General features: G+C 42.0%; 1 protein-coding gene across 1 annotated transcript; it reads left to right on the top strand.

The window, feature by feature from the left end:
• Positions 1 to 1,355: 1,355 nt before the first annotated feature.
• On the top strand, positions 1,356 to 10,293 carry zglp1 (zinc finger GATA like protein 1). The gene is made up of 6 exons (XM_088931705.1): positions 1,356 to 1,437; positions 4,109 to 4,555; positions 5,514 to 7,013; positions 7,369 to 7,481; positions 8,825 to 8,918; positions 10,161 to 10,293. The coding sequence occupies exons 2-6, from the start codon at positions 4,134 to 4,136 to the stop codon at positions 10,291 to 10,293; spliced, it is 2,262 nt and encodes a 753-aa protein (XP_088787831.1). The 5' UTR covers positions 1,356 to 1,437; positions 4,109 to 4,133.
• Positions 10,294 to 10,992: the final 699 nt, after the last annotated feature.

The raw sequence follows: 10,992 nt of genomic DNA, 5'->3' as shown, positions 1-10,992 counted from the left end.
CCTCCTGAGCCCAGGCTAACCCCCATTTTGGAGCTATATATAGTGTCTTTACTGTTCTCTTGGCCATTCTACGGCATGCCTTTCAGACATCCGTGACAAATACTTGTTAAAGTAACTGACTCTTACATCATTTAAGCCAGCAGCCATATCACTCTGCAGCTCCCAACTGGCAACCCACTGAAGCTAAGCAGGTGTGAGCCTGGTCAGTACCTGGATGGGAGACCTCCTGGGAAAAACCAAGGTTGCTGCTGGAAGAAGTGTTAGTGGGGCCAGCAGAGGGTACTCACCCTGTGGTCCATGTGGCTCCTAATGCCCCAGTATAGTGACGGGGACACTATACTGTAAACAGGCGCCGTCCTTCGGATGAGATGTAAAACCGAGGTCCTGACTCTCTGTGGTCATTAAAAATCCCGGGGCGTTTCTCGAAAAGAGTAGGGGTGTAACCCTGACGTCCTGGCCAAATTTCCCTTTGGCCCTTACCAATCATGACCTCCTAATAATCCCCATCTCTGATAGGCTTCATTACTCTGCTCTCCTCCCCACTGATAGCTGGTGTGTGGTGAGCGTTCTGGCGCACTATGGCTGCCGTCGCATCATCCAGGTGGCTGCTGCACATTGGTGGTGGTGGAGGGGATCCCCATTACCTGTAAAGCACTTTGAATGGAGTGTCCAGAAAAGCGCTATATAAGTGTAAGCAATTATTATTATTAATTATTATAAGCCTGAACTCATACTCATTCAGGACTCCATTCAACACACATTTTCAAATAATAGAATACTCGTTAAAGATTAATCTTACCATACTTGAACATTCTCTTTGTTTTGGCGAGGCTGCTTAGTCTTTTCAGCAGGGACTTGCAGAGTAGGGAGCCTACAGTGGCTCAAGCCCCTGCCCCTTTGTCCTTATTGGCCCAAGTGTCCTTTTTTTCCCCACCTCTTGATTATTCTGCTTCTGTATTTAGTACGGATCTGCCGTAAGGGAAAAAAAAAAATGTTGGACCTAATTGATCTCAACTGAGAACAAGTGCTCGTCTCCTCCAATACTGATTGTTCATAAGGACTGTACAAAAGTAACAAACCAAGTGTGTCGTATTGAGCACTTTTGTGTTTAAGAAAGGCTATTTTCATTCACCTTTTCTAAGTTTGCAAACCTACGAACTCACCACGTTATTGTCTGCATGGCTACTTAACTAACTAGATTTGAGATTTCCTTAAGAAAATGTAGTTAACCGAGTAGACGAGCCAGTCTTTTTGTATTTGATATTATCAGCTAACATGCATATTTGTTGTTTTGTATGTATATATACTGTAGGTCAGTCACAGAAACAGGAGAGTATGCCTTCAAAAAAAAAGAAGAAAAAGAGAGAAAGAATTGAGAGGCATCTAAAGGGAGGACATCGCTTCATAACTGGGTCATAACTAGCGGCAGACGAACAGGTAAATGGTCATAAAAAAGCCAATTCCTTGGGCTACATTCTACGTATGCCTCAATAACAGAAGAGTCTTTCCTCACGGGAATGATTACATCAGTAAATGTTGTACGACTTACATTTTGATGAACATCAAAACTGCCTGTAGCCTATTCACAAAAAAATATACAGGCTATACGAGGAGTGATTCCATTATCTGTTTTGAATATCTCCGCCACGTTTTTTTAGGACACAGCCAATAAATAATTCTAGTGGAATTCAATTTATAGCTTAATATGTAACTACAAATATTGATGTTGATGTATAAAATAATGTTTAAACTTTTAGTAGTGTATATTGAGCATTTGGTATTGCATGTAATTAGATGGTAATTCTTGTATTTTCTCCGTCTTCTTTTTAAGATGTTATACCAGGAAAATAAAGTATATGCTCAGTAGAGGTGGTGTAATATCTTGTCTGTTAATCAAACATAATCAGCAATTATGGACAACCGTTTTTTCCCAAGGTTGTGAATATTATGCCTCTGAAGTCACATCCAAACTTCCTGTAAAAATTTAAAACCACAGAAATACAAACGGGTTCTGATTTGTGTCCAGGATACTCTAATGTAACAAATCCTGCCCCAGAAAGTGCCCCTTCTCCCCTTTTGAGCCACTGCCCACCAAACAACCAACCAGAAGACAAGTCCAAACTTCACAGAACTACATGTTAAACCACTAATTGGAAGCACTCTACACAAAGGGATGTCAGAGTATGGAGCAAGCTACACAGCCATGTTATTGAAGCCTATTCTTTAGCCTTATTTATGCAACAGGTGGATGAGATCCTGTAATCACTTAGTGACTAGCAACCAAACAAGGTTAGTATGGTTTAAAGAAAATCGTGGTTTCTAAATTTAGAATCAGAAGGCTCCAGCCTTTAGGGTCTTTACCTACACCACTTCGTTTTTGGCTTCAGACCCAACAGAAATCCAGGACAGCGTCGGAGGACTGCCTGATATTGAGGCGTGTTAAAACGATCTCATTGGCGAATAGGCGGCCGCCAATATTATCAGCAGTTCTAATTATCGTTGTCGGATATCTAAATATTGGCTCTAGCTCAGTTTACCGTTTCAGAACCAGTGTGTACTTCAACTAAAATTATAAAGCCTAATTTAAGATAACACACGGGCATAGCCTAAGATTAACATTGGCCTGGTTACTACTCTGCATTTGCAACAAGGAATAATGCTCCAACACCACCAATACAATTTTACTACTGACGTCCAGCTTATAAAAGTACAACTATCTTTAAAGTACGTTGAAAGCCTGAAACTGCTTTTCTGTGAGTATTCATTGATCATTTAATCTAAACAGAACTTGGAATGTGAAGAACCTGTAACCCCATACAAACCTTCCCAGCGCTGACAAAGCAGGAACCGAACGGCCCGTTTTAACGAGTCATTTATACATCCGATACCCTGGCGCTTTCTCGCCTCTGGATAGGCTAATTAGTTTTCACCGCGACCGAAAACACCTGCCTCCGTTTTCTTTTTCGGTTGCGTTGACTGTCCTTCATACGCCTTGATTGTGTTGGATTAAACTGTAAACCGTTCGCGAGTTTCATACCTTCACAAACTAAGGCGGCAATCCGTTATTGTCTTTTTTCTGTGTATAAAACTCCCGATCGCAGATCAAATCGGGATTACTGATCCAAAGTGTTCGGTGAGTACTCACTAAAGTTCTCTGCTGGGAGAAAAAGATTTTGAGCGGAGATCCTGCACAGCAGTCTAGATCTACTCTACGGATGCTTTTCGAAATTAGCGTGGATTTCAAAAGAAACGTCGCAAAAGATAATTTCTCGTTATTTTTGTTATATACCCACCCAATTTGGAATTGCTTTTTGTGTCAGTTGATCGTAACGGTCTGGTTCTCCAATTCGCACTGTTTGAGTTTGAATGAGATCTTGCTCGTTTTATAATTTGCTTTTGATCCCATTCGAATATGCCTTTCGCAAGTTAATCGTGGATACACAAACCCATTCTATCAATATATCACCACCTTGTTTCTAATTGTTGAATAAAATCATTTCAGTAGCCCGTTTAGCATTCGGTGGTACACTGTTCCTTGTGTACACTACTAAACGCTTGATCGGAAATTGAGGTTTAACACCAGGAAGATCTTGTAAAAAAGCTGAGAGATGTGCAAATAAAAAAATAGGTTAATTCCACGTTTAAAAGAAAAAAAACGTTTCTGCTTTTGAGCTTTCGTTGGTTGCATATGTATTTGGATAATACTTTTTTTTTTGCTAAGGGTTGACTTCACATACCAAGATTAGCTATAGTTTACTCAGGAAAAACTCTTTCCCGAAGAAACGTTTCGTAGCCCGAGACCACTGCTAATCGGAGTCTGCTAAAGTAGTGGTTTTCGTATTCGTATTTGACTTGATTCCTTTTGTTTTATAAATCAGTAGAAATTACTTCAGTTCATTACTGCAGTTTCTGGTGCAGGTAACATGAAGAAGTGGACTGCGACCCTCCCTTTAAGAATTTAAAGAGCCATTTTATCCTACGGAGTAGCGCCTTTCACGACGTCTGGTGCAATTTATTAAAGTGACTTTTCTATAAACGTTGCCTTCATACTTGATTTACAGATTTATTTTATTACAGGCTGCAGTCATTCTTATTTTTGTCTCTATAGGAGAGGGCTTGGTGGGGCAGTGTCCATGGACAGCCTCGAAGGAGATCCATTTTTCCCGGACGAGCCTCCCGATTTCTCCCTGCTGAAAGACCTTCTTTTCCCGTCCTATCTGGAAACTGAGAGGTGCGAGGGCGGCGGGTCGGCACTCGAAGACTGCAATAATAACCGACTGCTCCTTCGCAAGTCTCCGAGAAACCGGATTGAGGACTCAGTTATCGAACCGAACACCGAACTGCACTCCCAGAAACCCAGCCTAGAGCCAAGAAGGGCTAAGGACAGCGATACCCTTTCCCAGGTTCGGGCGAACAGAGGTTCAGTGGCCCAGTCGCCCATTGTGACACACATCAGGAAGTCCGCGTGCCAAGGCTGGAGATCAGAGCTCGATCACGTGTTTAACAGTTCGGTGTCACTCCCTGTAGAACATTCTGCGCCAAAGTCCACAGACAGGTTGGTACTCCATTTCACAAATGGAATGGTATTTAATTCCGAGTTACTGTGCTAGTCTTTTTTAATTAAATCTGACAGGCAGTTTTTACAAATATAACTGATATGCCTCTGAAATACCGTCCCTGTTATTGTCGTGCGTTTAGAAGGGAGACGAGGCGGCTTTGCCATCATTCCTTGCTGCGTTTTGTTAGTTATGTCAGTATGCCTTCGTAAAATGTCGTTTATCCAAGCTGAATATCGTTACCTTCAGTTTTCCTTAGTTAAAACGTTACATTGTTGACAAATTATTCGTTTATAAACCAAATAGAGCTTTTGTTTTTTATTTCTTTCAGTGGTGTTTACGAATGGTGCAACAGTCTTGCTGCTAAGACGACGTGTCTGAATCTAAAATAACAGAATAAAAGCTTCCTGAGAGCATGCTTTATAAAAATATTATTCCCCAAAGCTGGTTTATTAGATCTGGAAATGCCTCAGTTGTAATACGGAATTTCTATGTTGTTTCAAAGTTTTTTAGGGATATATATCATTTAAAAAGTGGTAACTATATGAAGTGTTGTTTTCTAATTATGTTGCCAGTTTTTGAATATTGGTAATTGATGGTAATATTTTTACACTGTATGATGCTTGTGCATTTGGACAGAGCTGGTGTAGCAGTAAGGTAATTTAAGATTGGTGTAGCAATAAGGAAATTTAAAAAACTTGTGTCTGGTAAAAAACAGAATCTATTCACATAGCAGGACTTACAAAGACTGGGGAAGACAGAATTGTGTCAGCAGACATCAATCACCAATGCAAAAGAGATAACTGAGAATGGAAATTGCATAGAATTCATAGAAAGTTGGTTTATATGATGGGGATTAAACTCTAGCACCAGTGGTTCAAATTATGTGTGCCACAGTACTACACAGTACTCTGCTAGATTACTGAAGCTAATACTGCCCTTTGTTTCTTTGTGCAGCATCATCATAAGCTCAAATGCCCACTCTCCCTCTGCACTGAACTACTCCCCCACTGAAGAAAAGAAGAGCCAGGACCAGGTGCCTCAGACCACCATTCTGTACCTTCTGCATGAAACCACAAAACTGATCCTCCCTGCTAGGCAAGACTTGCAGGAGGGGTCATCTGTAGATGGGAATTCATTGCATTCCCTCAACCAGAGCGACCCGGGAAAAGACTCTCTGCGTAGTTCACCTCTTGTACTAAGCAAGCCTACAGGTGCAGGGAGAAAGGATACCAACATGGAGCTAAATAAGTATTCAGGTTCTTTTAGATTCATGTCCAACCTGCCGGAAAGCAGTGCTTTGGATTTGATTAACCTGATCAGCATCCAGTGCAAGAAACTGCTGCACCCAGAAAATGCAGACGACACTTTTGGGACAGCCTCAAAGCCAGAAGGGATGGGGTGCCTCATGGATACATTTGCAGGGCAGGAGGAGGGGGGTTCAAAATTCAAAGAGGCCAAGACCATGGAAGGGAGCCCGCGCCAAAGAACTGAAGTTAAAGGTGAGACCAAAGCAGAGGCTCTCCGTCGTGGAGGAGAGGATGAGGGCGCGCGCACTGCAAAAGCAGGGAGCTCAAAGGCCCTTCCGTCTGCAGAGTGCAGGGGTAGAGCATGGCAACTGAGGAGTCCTCATCAGAATAAAGTCCCGGCAGCAGTGGGCTACATATCCCCATGCTGCAATGCCAGAGCAAGTTTGCTTGGAGAAAAAGAGGCTGGGAGGAACCCCCGGGATAGTTCCTGCTATGAAGAGCGTGCGTCTTCAACTATTAAAAAGGGTGCTCTGGGGAAGAAAAGACAAATGCTGGATCCAGTAGATCCAAACGGGGCTGAGAACATGGTAGGTCCTCCTGACGAGCAGGAAAGGCTACCTGTGCTGACAACTTCCCAAGGAAGCATGGGCATCATTTCATTAGTGGTTAACCAGCAAAATAACACTGAGCTGCCGGAGAATGATTTAATGCCCATAAAACGTGAAACACCGCCATCCGACAATATGGTTTCTTTGCCTGCATCTTTGGACAATGGCTATGGGAACACAGCTGCAGAGTCAGGGGTGACAATGAACTCGAATGACAATCTAACAAGTAAGTCTGGTGTGACAGAGGCTTTGCAAGTCTCTGGCAAATCCAAAGTCAGGTCTGGCACTTTGTGCAATACTATATACGTGTCCGTCAGGCAAGCAAAAAGTCCCAGGCTCGCTGCAGACTGGGCCGAATCTGCTGTGCACAGCATCTCGCAAACCCCTGCATGCGACACCAGGGAGCAGCTCTCTGAGAAAAAGAGCAGCCCACCCCTGGACCCCAGGAGCTGTGGCCGGGCACCGAGAAAACAGCAGAACCCCACGAGAAGTGCGGCACGCTATGACCCGAACTTCAGAGGGGTGACCATGCACATGGAGATGCAGCTGAACGACAGGAGGGCAGATCAGTGCCAGCTGGTGATCACCCCGCATTACAGGTACTGTGCCCCAAAATCCAAGGGGTCGCTCTTTGTCACAGCAGGAGTGAAATACGTAAAGCTCCCAGTGCACAGGGATTGGATTCTTCATATGTGTGTGGAGAAATGGTTAACGTTGCTTCGTTCATAGCGACACACAGTTCATTGTTCAGATTGCATTCCAGAAATCCAGTTCCAGGTTTATTCTGTTGTCCATGCGTCTCAGTACCAATAGGCAATGTTAAGCAATGGCAATCATGTTTACTTTTATACGTGATTCTTTTGTCAGTAAGCTGATGGTTTGCAGAAACCTCATTGTGCAGTGATTGATGGTAAAAGCACACAGCTACTGTAGATTGTGTCCCCTGGTTTGCAGCACAGAGTTCTGGAAGATAAGCCGGAAACTCAGGTCCAGGAAAACCCGTCCTCTCACCGACACGGGGAGGATAAGCAGCTCTGAAGAGGAAAGTGATTCAGCCTCTTCCTTAAGTAAGTTTCCATCATGCGATATTTTAATCATCTTTGCATAAATCCTGATCAGCTGTTCTACTTAACCATTGAGCTGCACACTTACTGTGCAGTGCTGTAACCTGTATGTGTGTATGTAATACTGCAGTGTGTTTTACATGGAAAAAGTGGTACTAAATAAACCAATGACTAAATTTATGTAGCTAAAATTAAAATTATTTAATTTGTAGCTAATTCTGTTTAGGGGCTTGACATTAGTAAATAACAAGGATAGTAATGGGAAAATGAATCATCTGCTTGTTCTGAAACTGTACACCACATAGAAAATATTCCAGCCACTTGTTTTTTTGTGTGTGTGATTGTGCTTTGCAAGAGCAGTTTTGCCACATGGGATCTCATCCCGTTTTCTGTCATGGCATCAGTAAAGGTGTCCTGGTTGGTGTTCTATGGCTCCTTTAGTGGGAACAAGTTGATTATAGCATGTGGGCTTTGTATCACGTGATTGGAGAAGCCACAGCATAAATGTGGTATCAGAAACTTCTCTATGTTTCTCCTGCTTTATTAAACTGGGGAAACTTGTCCTCCATGGGAGGTAATGATCATTGCATGATTCTTCAAAAGAGTCTTCTCTGCCACGGATTGTCAGTCTGTGAAGAAAAAGCTGCTCTTTGATGACATGTCTCAACAGAATTACTGAAGTTATATGAGAGTGCTGAAAGCGTGTGTTGGAGGTGGTTAGTATATGGTTGGAAAATTACAAAACAAATTCCTCGAGGAAAAGGATCTTTTTTTTCTTGTTCGCCTATAGCAGGAAAACACACCCTATCAGCAACATAAGGGCTAGATTTTCTTTTATTACTGTGATCTAAACTTGAACTGAAATCTGAGAAACTGCAGCACCAGCACACAAAAGCGTTTTGCTGATACTGTTGCCAGACAAACGGTCTCTGATGATGGTTTTATTAAGGACATAGCTAGAAAAAAAAGCACCAGTTGCCGCGCAAAGGCTTAGAATGCAATATAAAACTCCAAAGCATATAATTTAGGTCCTTCCAGAGAACACTACTCTCAAGCCTCTGGGGAATCCTGACGTCTGAATTGGAAATCTAAACCTTTTTGGGATTTTGACTAATCTTTACATTTTTTTCTGTTTTCAGATCTGTTGCAAAGTTGTACAATTTTTCCTAAATAATAGCATGTATTAATATGAAAAAACAACCCCCTCCTCCCAAAAAAAGATCAGATGTCTACATTTTTTTAAATTCTATCTGTAACATTTTAAGTGCTGTTTGACGGTTTGTTTGACCTGCATGGCGCTTTTCGGTTGGTGTCGGCACACTTTAATCCCACGATGCTTCTTGCAGAGAATAAAATTTGTGCGTCCTGTGACACAAGGAAAACGCCCTTGTGGAGGGATGCAGAAGACGGTACTCCTTTGTGCAATGCCTGTGGCATAAGGTAAGATTTAAATCATCCAGCATCATTCCATACTCTGCCTGCTCTTGTTAGCATTTAGCAAAATTTCTGGAACACTTATCCAGAACTACACTGCATGTTGTTGTACTTTACATGATTGAGAACATTTTATTTCCCGAGCTCAGCAGTACGCTCAATAAGAAAATCAAGGTTTATCTGACCCTGATTAAATCATGAAATAAAAACAGAGAAGTACTGTAAATGGCTCCTGAAGAAAGCAATCAATCGTCAATTGCTTGTGGTTTGGCTTTACAGCACCTCCACTCCTCCCCCCACCTCACAAGAAACCTCAGGGATTTGAATCCGGAAAATATGGCGGCCAAGACCAGCTATGACCAACACATCTTGTGCAGTTGATAGTTGAGCAGTTGATCTTAGAGGATAGTTGCTAAAGGCTGTATACACAGCTACATATAATGACATTCATAACGTCCTCTATAAACATCTTCTAATCCTCTATAAACATTTTTCCAAAAGACATAACAAGTATGTAATTATATCTAATGATTTGAATCTTCTACCCTAATCCTGACATGTGTCCTTGCTTGCCAGGATAGACTCCGACTCCGGCAACCCCATGACCCTTTACTGGATAAAGCAGTTACAAAATGAATGGATGACTTCAAGCCTAGCACACACTATGACCATGACCTCCCCTGTGACAAATGTTTTACACAGCTACCTGTTAAACATTTTGAAAACACCAGTGCTAATAATGAATGTTGTTCAGCATGGTTGCATAACCTCGCCTCTATAGAGATGCTAAGGTGGCTATGTAGGATCACCTTCAGCTAAAGTATGACTGAATTAACTCATATGTAAGACCATTCCAGGTAATCGAACGCATAGGACATTACAATTGTCTCAAGTGTGGTTTTCTGGCACATGTAAAGATGTTTTTTAAAACTCCACATGGAGAATTGATATAAAAGGTTCACCATGAGGGCAGTGTGATGGTGCAGTGGACCTGGGGTGTTGCCTGTGTTCACTTGGATTTCCTTCAGGTGCTCTGCTTTCCACCCACAGTCCAATGTGGACATACTGGTAGGTTATTATCCCTCCTGGAAAATTGGTCCTGGTGTGAGTCTGTTACCTCCAGGACGTTTGTGTTGGACTGTGTGAAACATGAAAAAGTCAACAGAAAGCATTTTGCAGGTGAGGTGAAAACACAATCTCTTATTTCTCCATTAAAGTGCTCTTTCCTTCTGTTTTACGTATTCACAGGTATAAAAAGTATCGGATCAGGTGCTTTCACTGCTGGCACATTCCCAAGAAAGAGGGGAACTCCAACTCCAGGTGCTTCAGGTGTGGAAACGCATTGCGAGTGGCAGCTCATCGGAAAAACTCAAGCTGGTAGAGAACTCTGCTTCAGCATCATTGCAACTGTAAGGCTTTATCTTTCTTTCTCAGCCCTGAATGACCACAGACTTCTGGATCGTACAATGTTTCTTACCACCCCAAAGTGACTGAGCTAGCAATATTAAACTAGCAATTACGATGAATAATTGTTCATCCTGGAGTCTAACAAATCAGGCTCCCAGATGATTTTTTTTCATACTTTATTTTTTATTATTTTTTCATAATTTCCTCCCTTGTCTTTAGTCTTGTTGCACAGTAGGTTTTAGCTTACTGCTCAGTTCAAAATAAATGCCTTCAGTAGATCTACACCAACATTACACAGGGGACATGGAACTCCCATTGTAAGGCAGTTTGGCCTGTTTTCAGTCTTACAGAACAGTTTTCTTAAATATGCTCATGCCAGTGTGTAAAACCACATGTTTAAGATGTATTGTGTTTTTGTCTTGTTTGAGAAGTGTGATTAGCACAAACGCCTGAAGTCTGTGAGGCCTGATGTAGCTTAAACTGTCACACAAAAGAAATCTTTTAATTTCCAAAATGTTGAGTCCATTTCATTTCAGTTTCAGAAGAAATATTTCATTTGTTTGATGGGACAAAACCCATTTGACTGTGCTACACCTTAGTTCTACAGTGTGTACTTTGTATATGCATTTGGGTTAATGCATAGACAAGGTTTCAAAGATCAGTGTGGTCCAGA

This window comes from Atractosteus spatula, chromosome 14 (genome assembly GCF_055471065.1).
Source record: "Atractosteus spatula isolate fAtrSpa1 chromosome 14, fAtrSpa1.hap1, whole genome shotgun sequence".
NCBI classification, from domain to species: domain Eukaryota; kingdom Metazoa; phylum Chordata; class Actinopteri; order Semionotiformes; family Lepisosteidae; genus Atractosteus; species Atractosteus spatula.
The sequence above is the reverse complement of the archived record's forward strand: the minus strand, read 5'-3'. Positions and strand labels throughout refer to the sequence as shown.

What these genes read in the sequence shown, in the direction of transcription:
- zglp1 (XM_088931705.1), top strand. Translation starts at nt 4,134, where the DNA reads ATGGACAGCCTCGAAGGAGATCCATTTTTCCCGGACGAGCCTCCCGAT. An exon ending in GTGATCACCCCGCATTACAG is followed by an intron (nt 7,014 to 7,368) that starts GTACTGTGCCCC and finishes CCTGGTTTGCAG; the next exon opens with CACAGAGTTCTGGAAGATAA. An exon ending in TGATTCAGCCTCTTCCTTAA is followed by an intron (nt 7,482 to 8,824) that starts GTAAGTTTCCAT and finishes TGCTTCTTGCAG; the next exon opens with AGAATAAAATTTGTGCGTCC.